This window comes from Talpa occidentalis, unplaced genomic scaffold, assembly GCF_014898055.3.
Source record: "Talpa occidentalis isolate TD23 unplaced genomic scaffold, MPIMG_talOcc4v2.1 talOcc4.2, whole genome shotgun sequence".
Taxonomy (NCBI): domain Eukaryota; kingdom Metazoa; phylum Chordata; class Mammalia; order Eulipotyphla; family Talpidae; genus Talpa; species Talpa occidentalis.
This window is the reverse complement of record NW_023602073.1, coordinates 125,690,847-125,711,698: the sequence shown is the minus strand read 5'-3', so window position 1 is coordinate 125,711,698 and position 20,852 is coordinate 125,690,847. Positions and strand designations below refer to the sequence as shown.

At 34.9% G+C, this 20,852-nt stretch overlaps 1 protein-coding gene across 1 annotated transcript in view; it reads right to left on the bottom strand.

Annotated features, from left to right (window-relative positions):
- The window catches only part of LAMA2 (laminin subunit alpha 2), a 536,992-nt gene that overhangs the window by 142,351 nt on the left and 373,789 nt on the right, over positions 1-20,852 (bottom strand). The window contains exons 28-30 of the mRNA XM_054697817.1: positions 17,899-18,016; positions 10,973-11,107; positions 3,904-4,028 (exon numbers count right to left, since the gene is read on the bottom strand). Of these exons, the coding sequence (XP_054553792.1) occupies positions 3,904-4,028; positions 10,973-11,107; positions 17,899-18,016 (378 nt within the window). The remainder of the gene's footprint in view (positions 1-3,903; positions 4,029-10,972; positions 11,108-17,898; positions 18,017-20,852) is intronic.

Here is a 20,852-nt window from a genome sequence, read left to right as displayed (position 1 = left end):
CAATTAACACATCTATGAATTCATTCTTAAATATATTTTTTCCTTTGTAGAGTACTCAAGTTCCACTCTCTTAGCAAGTCCCAATTATACTGTAGAGTATTCTCTACTGTGGTCATCATGTTGTATATTAGGTCTTCAGATCTTATTCAAATTGAAAGTTTGTATTCTTTTATCAGACTCAATGGATATCCACTATAGTCAGTTCCTGGCAATATCCATTCTATTCTCAGTTTCTATGAGTTCAGTGTTTTAATGCTTAGATTCTACATATAAGTGAAACTCCAACATCTTTATTTGTCTACATCTGGCAAAAATTACTGAGCACTTTAGAAAAGAGTAAGAAACTTAAACTAGGCATCATTGTAGAAGGGAGGAAAGGACACTGGGTTTGGAAAGGTTGTAAAATTGCAGAGGGTTTCTAATTCTCTGTTAAATATCTGACCTTTCCTTGTGTGGGCAGAGGAGAACCCCAGCGGGTATGTGAGCCAGACTACACTGTCACAATGGTTAACATTTGTTCATACTTGTTTTGGTAAGTGAGATTGGAAACTTGAATATGTGGAAGTGAGTTAGTAATCACTCACAATTGATCACAGTCTCAGTGACTGCACAGGTTGAAGCCACTGAAGAGAGAGTATCTAAGTCTCCTCTACCTATACTCAGTATCTAATTTTATATCTCCAGAAGGGACTCATTTCTTCACCCTAGCTGACCTCTTTGCTTTGCATTTATTTAATCCTTTCTTCTCACCTTATATGGGTCTTTGCTTTGTTAATTAGTCAAATATGTTCCAAAGTTTAGATGACGGGTCAAGAAATCAAGTTCTATGTTATGACTATTCTTTTTTCTGTACATTTTACTTTAATTCATTTTTCATTAAATAATATTTCATTTTGTCTCTCATAGAAGTTTCAGACGTGCATCATAAAAATCCACATGGGGGCCTCCCTGGTGGTGCAAGTGGTTAAGATGCAGCACTGTGAAGCTATCCACAGTCACTGAAGCATGAGTTTGATCCCTGACCTGGGAGGTGACCCACATGGCATAGCAGACCTCTCCTGACTCACCTGGGGCTCCCTTCAGCAGTGTATGTTGTTACATTTGCCTGTTCTGCTCCCCACTCTGTCTCTGGTGAATCTTCTCGTCCCCCGCATCTCTGGGGGGATCTTATATGCATAAATAAATCTTTTAAAAAAATCAATGTTTGCATACTACATTAAGTTCCCCCCTACAGCAAGAAAACAATATTGAATAAAAGTTATGGTATATGATATATATCCAAGTATTTACACACACAATTTTTTTGTTTCCTTTTGTTTTTTTGTACTAGGTCATGATATAAAGAAATAATCCTTAATGTGGTTGCAATCAATTAAACTTGAAAGTCCTTTAATTTGGTATTTTGATTCTAACAGGGCTTTTTACATTAAAAAATGCTTAAATTATACAAATCATACAAAATCATACAAAAAATGAAAACATGCTTTTTTTTGATCCTGCTATTTAATAAAGCAGTGCTCTTATTTTACATTCTTCAATTTATTAAAGCTATAGATGCACACTCTTGTGTCCTGATGTCAGCTTCCACTACTGACTGCCAAAACTGCCCTGTGAATTAGCACCACTAGTGTTCAGTGTCCCTTGGAGAGCAACCTTCTGCGCTCTTCCACGGTGGCTCATCCCCCTCCTGGTCTCCAGTCAGAGCCCTCCCTTCTCTGGCTTCCTTGCATGTCTTGGCCAGACTTCTTTCTCCTCTGGCTCTCCTAATGTCACTAGTCCTGACTTTCCTTTTTTCTAAGTGCTCCCTTGTGTAACATTACCCTGGGAAATCCTCTCCAACTTTAATTCATTGATTAACATATCTCTTCCTTCCAATTTTCAGATTTCTGTTTCCTGCAGCTATTTGCATATTTCCATTCAGACAGGACCTTCACATCACTTTTAACATATTTGAAACATAAATTGTCTTTCTTCTCCAGCAGTTCTCTCCATGTTTCCCTATTTCAGTTAATGGTACTGCCATTTTTGAAGTCAGTCTGGCTTAAATCCTCTGGTTACAAATCCTGCCTGGTCCTCACCCCTAGTATCTAACTAGTTATCAATTCTGACGAACTGTATTCCAAATTCTCCAAGTTCTTTCATCTCTATTATTGCTACTAGGTTCCAATTATCTTTTGTCTTAACTAGTGCAATAACTTCTGAATCAGTCTCTGCATTTTTCTTCTTTGTGTGTTTCAAATGATTACATTCAATTCTCATAATAGTCTTTCTAAAATGTGACTGATCAAATTAACCTTTTTAAAAAAATAAAAACTAGTAGTGTTTCCTCATTACATAGAAAATTATATACCAAGTTATTAGGCAGCATTCAAGGCTTCCATTCTGCTTTTAATTGTCATCGACAATTATGAAATTCTATTTGAGCTACAGCCTCTAAATTCTCTTATCAGTTCTTAAATACTATATTCACCAGTAAAAATCCTTCAATCCAGTGTTTAAAATTTGTTGTAAATACAACTACTTTTAATATTTATGAAGCTTCCAAAATCAAGAGTGGTACTTTGTACCTTCGAATTCTCTCTCTCTCTTTCTCTCTCTCTTTATATATATATATATATATATATATATATATATATATCTTCTCTTGAGACCCACTTTTTATTGTGAGCCTCTTCAAAATGTTATATTTTTCTTTTATATCTTCTGTAGCTTTAGTTATGGCTCACCCAACAAGACTTTATCAATTTCTGAATTTGTCTAATGATACACATTTTAGAAAATAAGACAATAAATAACATTTTCTTGTTTAAATCTGATCATCAGAGGAAGATTAGGGAAATGAAAATGAAAATACTATTTTTCATATGCCTACAACTTGGTGCTTTTGAATGAAGAAAAAGATGGCTTTTATCCTCATTAACATCCCACTGCCTAATAACTTTATACTTGATACTATACCAAAAAACCTGATTCTGTTCAACCAAAAAGAGGAGTTTGCGGAGCAAAGGGAGACAATTTATCTTAAAAAGTGTCGCAGAGTATAGAAAACCCAAAATGTAAAACAAAAACTGGAATGGCACAGATGGAAACATATCATCTGAAAAGACTTGTGGTTCTTCTGTACTCATGAGAAGGTGTTCAGGATTCTAATTCTGAACAAATTGCCATACAGTCATTTCAAAAGCAAGTTCTTAGAGGAAAAAATGTTCTACCATGTAGAAATTGAAGTCTATAAATCACTTAGCAGAAACGTAAATGAAAACACCTAGGGGTTTTCATCAATATATAAACCAATGTAGAAGGTTCCGACAGCAGTGAAATAAAATATTCCGGCTTTTGTTTTCCCTCGTGGCTGTTTCCATGGTACCAACTCAGACCATCTTAACAGAAAGGGGCTGTGATTCAGGAGATATGTATTTTGGAGTAACAATAAGTCACTGTGCTTAAATTGCATTCTTTTTCGATTATTTTCTTGATAAATCTTTACCAATTTGAATTAAAAACACAAAATGAATGGACGCAGCCACAAAAGTGATATAATATGCACCCAAACATTCTTCATAGCTAAATTTATGAGAATGCTCTGCAAACATCACCATTATGAAAATTTAGAAAAGCCTGCGTATTTGTACATGTATCAATTTCACATACATATCTTATGTTAATATTAGTATTTACATTGTAATTAATAAATATTATTTACTTGGGACAGGGTTTTAAAGGTAAAATGAACCATAGAGTATTGATCTGCTCAGTTTTGTTAAGCTTTTACATTGTTTAAAAAAAATTCATGTTAAATGGAGATCTTGTCTACAAGGGAAATAGAGCCAGATTATAGAAAGTCCATGTGCTACACAGATGGTGCTACTGACTGGGAAATATGGTAACATTTCTCAATCTTACTTGTTGCTGGAAGAAATCAGAGGACAAGCACATTGCTGACAGTCAGTTGGCAATCCCTTGACAATTCCATAGTATCCGAGAGAACATCGTTCACAGAAGTCACCAGTAGTGTGATGCTGACAATCCTGTGATGGAAAAGGAGAGTTTGTTTTTAATTTAATAGGAGCTAGAACACAACATATTACAGAGTTCCCCATCTATGAGTGGGTGAGCTCCTGTGAACACACACATACAACCATACGTACACACACACAACCATACATACACACACACACACAACCCATTGACACAGAACACAGTCCCTGATATATTTTTAAAGAATGTCTTTCATTTGAGAAACTAACACTATGCTTTTGTCGCTATACCATCAATAAGAATTTTTTTTAAAAAAGATTTATTTATTTATTTATACAAGAACCGGGGCACAGGCCAGATGCGAGGGAGGGTGAGAGGATTCACCAGAGACAGAGCAGGGAGCAGAACAGGCAGACTGAAGAAATACACTGTTGAGGGGATTAGCGGGTGAGACAGGAGAGGTCTGCCGCGCCTTGTGGGACCCTCGTGGGACCCTCACCGGCCGGCCAGGATCGAACCAATGCTGCAGAGGCTGCAGACAGCTTCACAGCGTGGCTCTCAATCTCCTGCGCCACCAGGGGAGGCCCAAGACTTTCTATTCTCTTTCCTTACATCAAGCTCTGTGTAAACTTCTAGAAAACTCTAAATGTATTATATCCCCTGGTCATTTATGTTTCTTCTCTATATAAGTTGCTAGAAAAGTATTAAGACTTCAGTGCATGCCCATCAATGTAATTTCTGAAACAAAGCATAAATGTTTTAAGAGATAACAATAGCAAACATAAAAGTCAGCCTCATTATCACATAAAAATGTTATTCATTTAATGCTTGCCAAATGTTGATTGTTCTTTGTAGACAGAGAGGATCCAACCTGAAACCAATATTTTCTTTTTCATGTGAGTATAGTAACAAACACTTGGGTAATAAGTTTGAATACATTTCCACAAAGAAGTGATAAGTTTCAGAATATGTATAAAAAGTTTGGAAATTAAAATTCTCATAAAGTAGAATTAAATCTAACACAGCGTAATCATTCATGAAGTAAGGATTTAGGAAGAACTGCATGCTGGGCACTGAAACAGACTGAGAGGAATCAAGTGAGGGAATAAACCTAAAATAACATCATACCATTAAAGAATTTATTTCCACTTTTGGAAAATTTAAGAAGTTGGCGAATTAGAAATGTTGCATTAAAAATGCAATATTGACTGTTGTTGCTTGACAGAAAGATGACCTTTGACTTTGGAATAGAGGAAAAGGAGAAAATGAGGAATATAGAACTGGATTTTAGCTTGATGTTGTAAGACAGGATTTGGACTGGTTAGAAGGATGACTTCTTATAAGCAACAGAAATGTTGAGATCAAATGAAAAAGCCAGTGATAAAGTAGATGTACATGCTAGTGAACCTATCTCTTCATCAACTCAGCTGAGCCACAGAGCTATCTACTGGCTCTATGAAGATGGACACTATCCCATAGGGATGCTCCCTCAGTTTCCTATCAAATGACTCATTATCTTGCCTGCATTATTTCCCATTCCTTTCACATTTATTTTTGTCTGAAAATAACTGATATTTTTATACTTTGTCTTAAGCCATTCTCTTCCTAAACTCTGGTTTCCTTGCCTGCCTGCTTCTCTAATTTTCTCCAGAATCTGCATTTTCTCCTTCGTTGCTCATTTACTCCCATTTCTTTCCTACCTTAAAAATATTTCTGGGGTCTCAAATGCATTGACTATTTCACCCTGTTTTTGCTAAACGTTGTAAAAGCATTGTTAATATTCCTGGTTTGCTCACCTCCTATCACCTCGTAAATGAGTTTCTGATTCCAAACATAATTCCAGGTTCATCCACAGATCTTTTCTACCAAATCAAAATTTACTGACAATAATGAGTTTTCTGCAGTAACTGATATTTTGGGTCATGCTTTTTTTTTAAATCTCTTCCTATGTTTTATATATATTATAAATAATTTTTAATATATTGCATATAACATGTAATTATTACAGTCTGCTGGGTTTTCTCCTATCACTATGTTTATTTTTGTTTTTTTTTGTATTTTTTAATTGAGATCATGAAGGTTAATAATATTGTATATGATTTAGGGGTATAGGTTCATACCCCTTCAGATACATGTTATCATTGCACCCACCACCAAAGCACCAAAAGTCCCCCACCATAGTCTTTTTTTTTTTTTTTTTTTTTTACGATTTATTTATTTTATGCATACAAGAACTGGGGTAGAGGCCAGAGGTGTGGAGGGTGAGAGGATTCACCAGAGACAGAGTGGGGAGCAGAACAGGCAGACTGACAGAAATACACTGCTGAGGGGAGCAGCGGGCGAGTCAGGACAGGTCTGCTGCGTCATGCCCCACCATAGTCTTATAGCTTTCTTTCATATCCCCTTTCATGGAATCTTCTTTCCCTTTCTGCTTAATAACATTGGTGTGCCTGATTTTATTTTTTTAAGTTTTTTTGGGTGTCCTTGATTTTAAATTTGGCTCTTCCCCCCTAAATATTCTACCTTAGTGATTTTATTTATTACTACAACAGCATAGATGTGTCAAAACCTCTAAATTTTATATATTAAGTCATAGATTTATATAATGAGTTTCAGATTTACATTTCCAACTGTTTCTTGGAAAGACCTTATTGCATAACATAGAATACCTTGAATTTAAAATGTCAAAAATTGCACTATTCCTTTGGTGATAGGTGTGGTAAGGTAACATACATCTGAAGAGGTATGAACCTATACCCCTAAATCATTTAAAATGTTGAAAACTAATGTTATATATAAAAATTATGTAATTAAAAAATTAAAATTAATATCTTATCTTTTTAAACCCAGAAATACTACCTTAGTTCCCATTTCACTTAGGATCACTTTCATGCACATGATTACTCAGGCTAGCAACTGAGTGATTTGCTTTCATTCCAGATAACTAATTGATCACCATGTTCCATGATTCTGCTGCACTCTGTTTCTTTACTTCCTTGCTACTACCATTTTTATTTGACTACTATCATCTTTTAGCTGGCTTATTAGAACAACTACTTAGATAAAGATCCTGACTCCAGAATTTCTCATCTAGTCATTTTCCCACACTGCAATTGAAGTGATCATCCTACCTAACATGTCAAACCATACCATAAAACCCTACACTAGTTCTCCACTGTCCTCAGGATGAATTTCAAACTCTAGCATGATAAGAAAGACCTTCATAATCTGGCTCCTGCTGAACCCTCCAGCCTCACTCCAGCCAGGGAAGCCTCTGTACACTGTGCTATACTCAGATATAAAATTCTCAAATTTTGTGCATCTCTCTCACACCTTTGGGATTTTTCATATGTATAGAGAAATATTATCTCTAGAATGATTTTTCTTCTTTTACCTGACTAATTATTTCAGCTCCCATTTTAATTATCACTTTCTTTGATAAACATTCTCTGCTGCCTTAAGTCTAAGCTAATTGCTCCTTCTAGCTCAACACAATGACTGAGCGTGGCAGTAGGCATTCACTGTTTGGAATGATTGTTTGAATGAATGCACATTCCAGGTAGTAAAGATGCAACTAGTCTGGCTTATTAAGATGAAAAAGGACAAGTTTCAAGCCTAGTGATCTTACAGAAAGATGGTTGAGAGGGCAAACTGATTTGATGTATTTTGATACTGATTTAAATACCAAAATCCTCTCATATCCAGTCATCCAAAGTAACCACCAAATTTTAGCAATAAATTGCCAATCCATACTTAACAGTAGCATGGGGAGAGAATTGTTCCAAGATAAAAATATCTTGAATTCCAGTTTCAAATCATTCAGCAATATGTGAAAAGATGAATAAATGTTAAATGGAGATGGTTTTAAGAAAATGCTATATAAAGAAACAAATGTTGCCCCCATGCATGAAATCTTGAATAATAATTATCAGCAATTTGCTTTTGAAAGACAACCAATATATACAATAATTAAATCAAAATATTTAGTAATAATGTTTATGATTACTAAAAACAGAGCTTAAAAAATATGGTTTGCTTCTCTTTTACCTACATCTCTATATATTTTTTCACAGAGAAAGCCTATATTTTAACCTTCTCTGGACAGTCAATCTTTTGCAGGGTTGCTGACATACTGAACTCGATTAGGTGAATCAAATGTCCTGGTTAAGTCCACAAATATAACACATAAATCATGATGCTATTTTTGAAACTTTTTGACATAGACTTTCCTATGACTTTCCTGTTTGCTTTGAAATAGTGGACATAATATTTTTACTGTACAGAAATTAATCTTTAGGAAACATGTTTATATTTTAGATGCCTAAGAAAAATCGAATTAAATCTCGAGTGGTAAGTACTATATAGTATATTTTCAGTAATAGATTAGAATATTTGATGTCTACAATTTTAAAAGCTGGTAGAATACATTCTTTCTATTAAATCAAATGAATGCGCATTAATATTATAGTACCTTAGATCTAAGGTGAGACGTTACCTAACCTAACCTTGTTTCCTTATAGGTATGCTCCTATACTTTCCTTGATATATTATTAAATGCATCAATTCTTATAAGGCAGCACCTTTTATCTTGTTTATATATATATATAATATACATATTATATATGTATACATATACATGTATATATATATATCTAAACTATAAGCTATGAAATTTTCCTGATGCTGAGTGAAAATGTATCACTCTAATTTACAGTGTGACAAGTTTTCTGAAAGCTACACAGATAAAATCTAATTCCCATTTCCCCAAAAAAGCTTTTAAATATATAAAGAATGCTATTACTTCTTAAATGTTTTTCAAGCTAAACACCTTTTGTAAGCTAAACATTGAATAATTCTGACTAAAAACTTCTCTTAAAATATAGTGTAAGTCCCTGTCTGCTATTTGCAAAAATTATTGAACATACATCCTTTCTTGATCTGGATCTTATACAAATGAATCTGCAGTCAAATAAGAACTATTATTTCACAGAATATTGGAATATAAGCTCCTTGCAATTAGTTCTTACACTATGAATGGTTGGTAATCTGCACAGTAATTATAATCTTTATCGCCATCATCATTGCTATCATTTCCATGGAGTTTACAATATCCTCAGTATTGTACAATTGCACTCAGTATTGCATTGAATCTTTTTTTAAGATTTATTTATTTTTTTATACAAGAACTGGGGTACAGGCTAGATGCGCATGAGGGTGAGAGGATTCACTGGAGACAGAGTGGGGAACAGAACAGGCAGACTAAAGAAATACACTGCTGAGGGGAGCAGCGGGCAAGTCAGGAGAGGTCTGCTGCGCCAATGTGGGATTCTCGCCGGCTGGCTGGGATCGAACTGGCACTGCAGAGGCTGCGGACAGCTTCACAGTGTGGCACTCAACTGCCTGTGCCACCAGGGAGGCCCTGATTCTTTATAAAACTCTATGAATGGTACTATGGTTATTTTCATTTTATAAATTAGGACACTAAGACCCAACATGTTAGGTGAATTGACTAGATACACACAAACCATGAGAGACAAATTAGGATGAGAAGCAAGGCAGTCTGACCACAGATGCTTATGGCCATAGTAAGTAGAGGGCACAGCACAGCATAACAGATGTGACACTACACTGCAAGTAGCAAAGTGGTCAGTATGTTTCAGTTCCCCAGTTACTTCATGGAAATAGTAATAGTTGTTTTCTGTGGGCTCAATAAGCTGTTTCAAAGATAACAAAGTTGTCTGAATTCAAAAGATATAAGCTCCCTGAAGGAAAATATAAAAATTCAGAGCACAACAATTTGTATGAACTGTGCAAATTTGATGCAAATTAGGATTTATTTCTTATTTCATCTAGGGATATCTCAGAAAGTTAGAGTTAGGTGGTACTGGGAGTTTCTCTTAGTTTTTTTTTTTTCCCCCTGATTGTTTCTAACTTGGGGAATTAGATATAAGGGCCATCAGCTAAGAATAAGGATGGGAATAAGTTGGGAGTGGGGTATTGAATAGGAACGGGAGGGTATGAAATAGTCATTCTGGAATGCAGTAGGGAAAGCAGACTGCATGCAAGACTGCATGCTTGCAGAGCAACATACACGGCATCGTCAAAGTAAGTGATCATAAATTCAGAGCAGACTAGGTAACATAATTGTCCATCTTTCCATAGCCCCATTCAGTTTAGAAGGCACAAGTGTGGAGGAATAGGACTTAACTGAAACTGGTGCTGAAACTGACTGGTAATGTACATTGCAAGGCAGTGAGACTCATGAACGATTATGAATACTATGCTGGTTAAGAAAGTAAGGGCACAAACATGAGAAAAATAAGAACAATGGAAAACATGTGACTACCAATGGTTATACTAAAAATTGTTGAATTATTAAGAAGAATTGAACTGGAGGGAAAAGAGATGGTGGACAAGGAAAACACTGAGACTATAGAGACATTGAGTTATTGACAGTTCCAGTTCTAAACTAGGACAATGAAATAAAACATGGAACTAAGAGTTAAGGGTATACAAAAATTAATTTTATGCACCTCAAAATCATTAAGAATTATGATAGAAGTAGTACTATAAAGAATAGGGAATGATAAGGCAAAATCTTCAAGGAATGAGTTGGGTCATCTGGGCATTAGTAGGTAGCTTCAACAAGCAGGTGTAGTGGAGAAATAGATCAGGGCAAGAAATTCAGAGTCGGGGGATGTCATGTAGGAGAGAAGAAAAATGGTGTGAAAATGGCAGTGAAGAACTAGGACACCTATCCCACCTTAGACAGCAGAAGAGTGTGGGTGCAGACAATGGCTACTTGAGGGACCAGTGGTGGGGCAGAGTGTATATAATATGGGAAATGTCTTCACCCCCACACAGGTTCGTTCTCTCTCTCTGTCTCTTTCACAGTTAAGTTCCCTTCAGTTTAGCTAAACTCTGCATGTGGTATCTGAGCACATATAAAGAAATATGTGCACATCCTTTGTTCAAGAAAGGATCAGGTGAATACCTGGCACCGAGAGGTCTCAGGATCACACAGGTTGCTGTGTCCATTACACTGACATGGAACGCAGGTGCCCAAGGTTGGTCCAGGGCCACGACTTCCGGGCTCGGAGCGCAGTCGATAAAATCCCGGCATGCATGTCTGCAAGAAAAGGAGGTCAATTAGGACAGTCACTTTAGAAATCTCACCCTGGCAACATTTTGTTTCTTCAGTGATTAAAAGGCTTCTTTTTCTTCATCTGCACTAAAGGCAACATCACTTACAAATACAAATGGCAACTTTGATTCCTAATGTCTATTCCCTCAGCATGCATGGAACCAGACTTCAGCAAAGGCAACCTGTCATTTGCATATGGCAGCTTTCAGCCTGAACACACTTCAAATAGTCTACTTTTGTTTTAAAATAAAATTGTTTAGACTAAAGAAAGAATTTTAACACCTATTGACAATGTAAAATCTGCTGCTATTATGCTTGATAAATAACTAGTAAATATCCAATGATACTCAGCAAAAATATGAATAAAAAAAGCCTGCCACAGTTGCATTATTTATATGAATATAATTTAGTGACTATAACATTTTAAAATAATAAAAGCTCTATCTGCCTTGGGATATTAGGCCACCAATAAAATTTATTTTTCTCTGATCTTATTTTTTTCATCTTGCAATAGAAAAACTGAGAGCAAACAGAAAACTTCTAGCAAAGCTGACATATGCAAAATCAGGAATTCCATCTTCATCCGGGTTTATTATGTAAATATATCAAGAAATATCTGGCTTTCTGGAAGCCCACAGCTCTGGAGAGGGAATAGAATAGTCGTGTTCTGGGCTCATTCCTCTTGGTAGCAAAGTTGCTGCATTTATCGGATATTGTTGGATTTGAGTAAAAAAAGGAGTTAGTTTTTCAGAAACTGTTGAAGATTACAAAGGCAAAATTTTACCACCTTGCTTACACAGATTTTAAGATTTATTTTATTTATACCAGAACTGGGGTACAGGCCAGAGGGGCAGGAGGGTGAGAGAATTCACCAGAGACAGAGCAGAGAACAGAACAGGCAGACTGACTGAAATACACTGCTGAGGGGAGCAGCAGGTGAGACAGGAGAGATCTGCTGCACCATGTGGGTTGCTCCCTGGCCAGTCCTGGGGATCAAACTTATGCTGCAGTGGCTGTGGACAGCTTCACAGCACTGCACTCAACCTGCTGCACAACCGGGGAGGCCCATTCACAGACTATTTTCTACAAGGTATCTTGTTCCCATTGATGAAAGAAAAGTAAACACTGAATAAGCAAAGTATGTATAATAGTATTAAAAACATCTTATTGCCTTTGCATCCTTTGGTCCTGGATTAGGTTACCCAATCCATATGCAAAGAGGTTCCTTAGAAAGGGAAAATTATCAATAGTCAACACTCTCCTTGTTCATTTTGATTTGGATAATACAAAGTACCTTAATTAAGCTCTTAATTAAGAGTCTCTGTTTTTATCACAGACTATAAGAATTTCTAATGAGACTTCATAATGTCCCAGCTTTGAGCAAGCTGATAAAGAAGACTGGTGATTGTATTAAAGTACTATGAGTCTCATTTGTCTTATAGTGGACCTAATCATATATTTTAATAAGTTTATTAATATTATTTAAAATAGAAGCTCATTTTGCCTTTGCTACCAAATAAGGTCTGGAAGTTACAATTGAGGAATTCATTCAAGTGTAACAGAAGAAATGATTCAGCATGTATTCAAAAATTTTTTCACATTTGGCATTGTGACTATAGGATAAAACTTAAATGGATTTCATCTTCATGTATGAAAAAAATTGCAATTTTCCTGGTGTATCTGTTTAGTATTTGTGTAAAAATTGCGCAATTTAAAAGTTTCTAGTTCTACTTTACAATCAAAGCAGAAATTTAAAACAAGTCTTAGAAAAAAGCACTTTTCACTGAAGACTCATTTGAAATTCAGTGTTATAGACTGAAATTTGAAGATGTGTGCCATAGGTGAAGTTTACTGTAATATTCATTCAATTTCTCTTATATTGTATCTCTTCCCTTGAAAGATTGAAAAGGAACCCTGTAGGATTCTGAGCCAGAGCTACCAGTGGAGGTCAATATAGATCCTTCTAGCACTATCTCTGTGATTCTCAACCCTGACTGCACATAGAATCATCTGAAAGTGTCAAGTACTAATTTCATTGGAGGTGAGGGGATACAGGGCCAGGGTTAGCTTTAAAACTCTTAGGAGCATCTATTTAGCAATCAAGGCTGATCATCACTGGAAGGTTCCTCATTTCCCTGCTTGTGAATTTGTGCCTTCAAAAGAGTATACAGACTTAAGTAATTGACACAAATTAATATGGAGGAGCTCAGTTTACAAGTTAGTTCTGTCTGAGAATTATAGGCAAATTAGTGTCATTAATGGTTTTCTCAGCCAGGTGCACATACTGAGATGTTGATGTCTGTATTTTCTTTTGCTTCTAACACTGTAGACTAATTTTATGCCCTGATAGGTTAAATTTCTATTAATCAGCAATGATAGACTATTCCGCAATACAACAGTTAGTAATCTAAAACAAGCTTTTCAAAGGAGTGGACAATTTCTTCCTATTTAATCCCTGCTTATTGATTCCTTTTTCTGTATTTACTCTTTCCATTTTTTTCAATTTTTTGAGGGAGTTTTTTTAATGTTTTTCTTCTCAGAGAGAACTGGGGCAAGATTCATGAGTATGGTTTTGTTTAGTTGGGAACACAAAAGGAATGATAATAGCTACTTTTTAAAGTCTATCTAAAATGCTTTTTGGAAAAAAGAGAATTAAAGAGTGCAAATAAAGAAATACTAAATCTTATCCATTTCTTTTCTAACTTAAACTTTTCTGAAGTTCTTTTCCCGTGTGCTGAAATTAATCAGTTCAAATTTCTTCTGCTCTCCTTCCATCTTTCATTTGTTTTTATAATACTGCATGCCTTCAAATTTTAGAATCAAATTCACACAAAAATGTGGGAAGCTGGAAAGAAGGGGATTAGGAGATAAGGAAAGAGCCAATTTGCTCCAGGTGCAGTTACAACATCCTCCCCTCTCAGAGTTTAACAACTAATATAGATAAGTGGGCTGTTGCCAATAAAACAGTCTTGTGTGTCTCCATGGTTTGCAACCTGCTGATCCTGTTTAATTTGTGTCCCACCACTTCATATAATTCTGTGCTGATTTTGAATATGTGGGCCTCAGTTTCCTCCCTTGAAACATAAGGATGTTGGATGCCTTAATAGCTGAATGTAAGTTTATCTAGGATTTTCTGGAACAGATTTATCTAGTTCAAATTGCAGTTTTGATGTTTTCCAGTTGTGTGGTCATGGGCAGAATTCTTAACGTGCCTGGACTTGCATTTCTTCATCTATAATATGAGGATGATAACATATACTCAGTGATGTTTCTGTAAGTACAAAATAGACTGAGCATACAAGAAATGATATTTCAGGGATTTTAAAATAGCTTTGCTGTGAGGACTGAAGGGGATCATAAGTTTAGTGCTTGATATATAATAAATCAACATGGGTACCTCTATGCCAGATTATTAAAAATATATATACTCATTGACAATAGACTAAATAGAAAGGCAAGTGTTATATTGGGAAACAAAATTATAATGTATGCCATTTAGCCCTATCTGTCCCTCAATATTTTATGTACATAAAAACAAAATCATTCCATGTGCAACAAAAGAGGTGATGGGTACACTGAGTGGTATGCATGTGGGAAGAAAAAGCCTACTTTCACTATTTTGTCTTTTGAATTTTGTAAGCTGGTAATAGGTATGTATTATTTGGGGGTATTAATTTTTTTTTTTTTTTTGGTGGGACCCTCGCCGGCGTCCTGGGAACGAACCGGTGCTGCAGAGGCTAAAGGCAACCTCAACCGCTGCGCCACCAGGAGAGGCCCAAAATTGTTTTTAACAGAAGTTATACCTTCTGAGTGGTGACCGGTAGACACAAGCCAGTCAACTGTTAACAAGAAGACCTTATAAATATGGAGTGAGGAGGGTAAAATGATCAAAATATGACATAGATGTCATCTGGGAATTTCTAATTTCCATGATTTTATTGCAGAGAACCACACAATTAACACATACAAATATTTTCCATTTCTGCATACGATTGACCCGAGTTTAGGTCAGTTTAGGCAACAGCCTTTAATTGAAAAGAGGGTGAAGAGCAGCTTAAGTATGGGAAACTCAATCCTCGCCAATAGCAGATGTAGTAGGAAAGTGTGTTCTGTATTTGACTTCCAAAGGTAATATAGTCAACACTTCAAATCATAAATTGTAATAAGCAGTTATTTCCAGAAGTAACATTTTCAATGAACTGGCTGTGATATCATAATACTTCAGGTAATAGGCAAAAACTAAATGTCTTCACAATGGCTATATTTTCATTTATAACACTTGTTTATTTGTAAACACATTTTAGGTAAAGACATGAAATAAACATCCCATCTCTAGAATACCATACATTTGGTGGAAATATTATAAAAGACTTATTTTTGTATATTCCTGATCCAAAACATATGTTACTAGAATCTGATGTATTTCAAAACTGGCCTTAGCTCCTGCTTTGATGATTAGATTTTATGCCTGTGTAATTATACTTTAGAATCAAGATGAATTATAAATAAGATGTGTAATGGATTAGAGGTAATGGGTTACGGAGAACACCTCAGGTAGCTTATTATGAAAGATAGGCCTTTATCCCTATAATCTCACTACTAAAATATTACTGTAATTACTGTCTGTAAATAGGAATTTAAGTGAAATTCACAGGACATAGGTGAAGCCACCAATGCAGACAGTTTGTATGTATACCCAATCTCTTTTTGATTTTTTTCATTTATCATTTGTATTACTTGTGCTAATTTATATTTTCATATAATGATGGAAAATTACTAAAATTAATTGAAAGGCATGTTAAGAATTTATGATTTTAAAAGCCTATTGATCACAAGAAGAATTTTTATTATTTAAAATCTGGAATGGATGTAGACTGAATTAAAGTAATTTGCTACACAACTACCATTTCTCTTCAAAAATGAACAGTGTTTTTTTTAATGCAGAAAATACATAGTTGCAGCAAATTCCTTTTTAAGATCTCTAAAGGTCAATCTTGATGAATTATTGGATATCTTCTATAGCAAAATGATATTGCAGGATTAGAGAAATTTAGGACTTCAATACCCAGCCTGTAATTTTATAGACTGGATAACTACATAATAGCTAGGATTGGTAGGAATTAAAGGATTGACCAATCAGTATGACTGACAACTACTTGGGATAAATAAAATTTCATCTCTATCTAGAAAAATCTCAAGTATTTTTTTGTCTCCTATTTTAAATCTTTCATGCTCATTGCACAGGTAGCATATTTATACATGTTATACTCACTGTCTCCTTTTTCACTTACCCATGGTGTGTGTATATGTATATTTGGGTGGGTTCTGCATATATGTGCATTATATGTCTGTCTGTCTGTCTATCTACTATTGCCTTCCTGAGCAGTCACAAGCAAAACCATAAGGAATTTACAGAATATTTCCCAATATATTTACAATTATTCTTATGAAATTGTTTTTAAACATCATGGAATCCATTAGACGGTAACTAAACAGAATAGCATTTCAATTTACGATGGGGTTTTCACAAATATATTTTCACTTAAATTAATGCTCATTATGAGTGCATAAATTAAAAAAAAAAAACAAACTGAGGTCTGGAAATAGAGTCACAGTATCCAAGTAGTTCAGCTAGGTAGGATTTACCTGAACCAAAGTCCTTTTCCTTTGCATTGTATCATGCCACCTCTCAAGAGATTTATACTTATTTTTAAGTTGTACTTCAGTTGTGATCTGGTACTATCACATGCCTCACCTACCACATTTAATGAAACTTCTTAAATTCTATTTACAAAAGATGTCTAAATTATTTATAAAGAAATCAACATATTAATGTATCACTACTTATTCCATTAATAACAATATTAACCCCATCAACTAATACTGACTACCAACAGGCACTGTGATAAGTAGTTTAGTTTATAACTCATTTAATCTTCATTTAATGATTTGACTATGGCAGAGATATTAAAATATCTAATTAATATGCTATGGACACCACCCAATATGACTAATAATAAAGAATCCATGCTGTCCATGCTGTCAGCCTTAGTTATCTGTCTCAGTCCAGCACATAGTGAAGTAGAGACTCAGACCCAGGCCAGTTTCTCATCCATTCCACTTTTCCTTATATTATCCTCTTTCTAGCAATATTTGGTATTTGTAGAATATACACTGGCATTCAGAAGAGGAAGATCTAGAAAATGTGCCTATTTTCAAGAAATTCAAAGGACTTTCAAAGCTACAGTGACTAAAATAATATATAATAAAAATGTACAATACATAATAAAATAATACATAATAAAAATTGGATAATACTGGCACTAACTGAAACAGAGGTCATCTGAGAAGACTGTGTGAAGGGAACAGCCTGCTGTTTAGTGTCTAAGCTTTGTCATGCTGTATATAAAAACCACCTTTCAAAATTCAATATAATCTTATTTCATAATCACAGCAGTTTAAATTAGCTATTTAGAACAGTGACAAGAAAATAGATCAGATACAAAAAATGGGCCTTGTGAAAACATTATTTCCTGTTTCATATTTTCACAAATCTTCATTTTTATCAAATATGTCCCTTCAGTTGTAATTTCTACTTCAAGGTAACATCATCATCGTCATCTTACTATGTCCCACGCTGTGAGTGGAAGACCAAATAAAATAGGTTAAGAATATGCATGAAAGTAAAACTATTTGCAGCAAAAGTAGTTCTGAGGGATTTCCATCTGACAGTTTAAGTGAGTTGAGCCTAAGTAAGTTATGAGGAGCCACCTTACCTCACAGGAAAAGCCAGAATAGCCAGGGGGACAGTCACATCTTTCTATCAAGTGAGCTGGAGGAGCCCCTGCTATTCCATGTCCTTGTTCAGCTAGCTCCATGGAGATTTCAGAAATCCTGGAAACAATGAGCATACATTTGTATTATTATACCAGCAAGTTATGCTCACTTGGCAAGTGCTCATTTGTACAAGAAGAGTCTTCTCTGTGTTTTGTCATTAATCACAAATTTGTTCTAGTGTTTTTAAACTGCCTAAATTCCAGGACTCATGTTGCACATCTTACTATTGCATATTTACTTCCTCAAATGTTGAGATTATACATTAGCAAATTATTCACATAAATCATGAGGAGTTTTGTAAATTAGATGTCTGATGTCCTGTTGAGAAGTTATTATAAAAATTTACCCCAAATTTTAAAAATGTGAGTGGTTTCAGGTGAACATGACCAATTAATTAGAGAGTTATATTCTTTCAAACAGACAACCCAAGGTCATTCCCCATTAGAATATCCCCTGTAGTGACTAGTGAAATTGCTTTTAATTTACAATTGTCCTGATTCCTTCCTCTTGAGTGTCTGAAAGTCCTTTCAATAACTTTAGAAAACCACCTAGAAAATGGTTGAGCATAATCTAATATTTTTGAAGTTTTTGTTTATCAAATTCTTCAAATCACTTAGCCTTCCTATTTATGACAAAATCCTAGTTGAAAAATTATTCACAGTGCAAATGTTGATACCCTTTTCACTAATTTGAAATTAAACATTATAAATATATACATCTATAAACTTAGACTACTATATTACTAACTGGCAACATAAAATGTTCTGCAAATAAACTTTTAAATGGGCCAATGGATAGTTTTGCTTAAATAAAAGGCATCTCCAATAGCCCGGGGAGCTTGAATCATAAACTTTATAACAAGCATAGGTAGGTTTTATTGACACTGAATTATGAATGCACATTCTGGCTTCACTAGCATCACAATCTATGCTGAAGATCAGTCAGCCTTTAGGATGAACATGTTTAGTTAAAATTCAGATTTACTCTCCCCTCCTTATAGAACACACAGTGGTTGGGAGCTATATACAAAATTCTCCCCTCCTACAGGAAAGACTTTATGTTCTCCTGGATTCTCTGTGGGAATAATAAGGTAAGTCAGTGATTGTTAGCAACTTATGTCCATTGGCATCACATGGCATTTTATAACCTGAAGAGTTACTCATATAGACATGCACACAACAGGCTAGTCAATATTCAAAATTCAAGTGGAACTTGAATGGTGTCATCAGCAGATATTTCCATAATACACATTTTTTTTCCCCTCAGAGGATTAGAGATCAAATTCCTTGCCAGAATCAAGGCTTTTGCCAAAATCAGGCTTCTATTTAAAATGAATACTGAAATACAGAGTTGTTATGTTCTTCAAATAAATGTAAGAGACATAAGCCAAGAGAAGATTTCAGCATTGACAAAATGTACTGAGTCTGTATCTCAAAAGACATGCATAACTCAAACTCTTAATTCAGACACAATATTTGTTTTTTTTAATTTTTTAAAAAAGATTTATATATTTTTATACAAGAGCTGGGGTACAGGCCAGAGGCACCGGAGGGTGAGAGGATTCACCAGATACAGAGTGGGGAACAGAACAGGCAGACGACCGAAATATACTGCTGAGGGGAGCAGCGGGCGCAACAGGAAAGGTCTGCTGCGCCATGTGGGATTCTCGCCCACTGGCTGGGGATCGAATCCGCACTGCAGAGGCCAGAGACAACATTTGTCACTGAATAAAGATGCAGGACTATGTCTTAATTATCCTGGGGGCAATATTTAAGTATATATTTTGACTTTTGTCACAATTCTACTGTTTTAGGAATTCAAGAGCTATTTATTTACTATTTTATCTGTTCTTATTCTTGCTAGGCTATGATTCTAGTTGTGTTGAGCTTAAAGAGTATCCTAAACTTTCAAAAACTGATCTCTTAAGTCAAAAATATTGTTTAGTGAAATAAGGTGATAAGGGAAGGAGACTTATGGGGGAAAAAACTTCACAATATAGGAAAATGGAATCAGTGTGAGAGAGGCAATGAAAGTATAATGGAAAATGCATGATAGCATAGTTTCTATCAGTTCCACTAACAAAATGTTCTGTGTGCTACCAACCTCTTTTACTGGAGCACAGAATAAATTGCAAAATAACATATTTGCACACCCACAAAGTTACCTGCTATCTTTTACACCATGAAAACCTGCTTTGGCTTCTACCCCCTGATTTTGATATTCTAAAATAATTTTTATATTCTAAATTTAATTATTCTAAAGTAATTAGCAATAGAGCTGAAAGTATATTTTATACATGCTACCTTATTATTTCACATAAAATAATCTCCTGGTGGAAGTGAGAAATGTATAAAAGAAACCAAAGGAATACATATTTGAAAGTGATTTTTAGTTCTGGATATATACTCTTTTACCAACAATGCCTGCTTTTAGTACAATCCAAAAATTATTTTCAATCTTCTAATGCAATACAGAAGCAGGATTTCCTGAGTACAATGCAAATTTTGAACTATTGTATCTTTATGTTCATTAGTTTACAAATGAGAGAGGATTTATAATTTATTTCTTTTGTTTTCCTGGACTAGTCTACTAAATTATTGTATGAGACTGTTTTTCAAACATCTATTGATTCCATATTCCTACAAGACTTAACAGGAAACTGTCATACCAGAGAAATTGAGACTGTGTACACAACCTCAGCTTCTGTCTCCACAGTATAAAACTTTACATTCTGTGCAATTCCTCATTTTATCTCATTTATTTTATTCCTCATTTATTTATTTTAGCTATGTTATTGTTTCTATTTAAAGAACATGACCATATGTATGAGTGATATTGAAGTCTATCTTCTCCATTATTTATTTATTCTATATTCTATTTTTAAAACATTAAT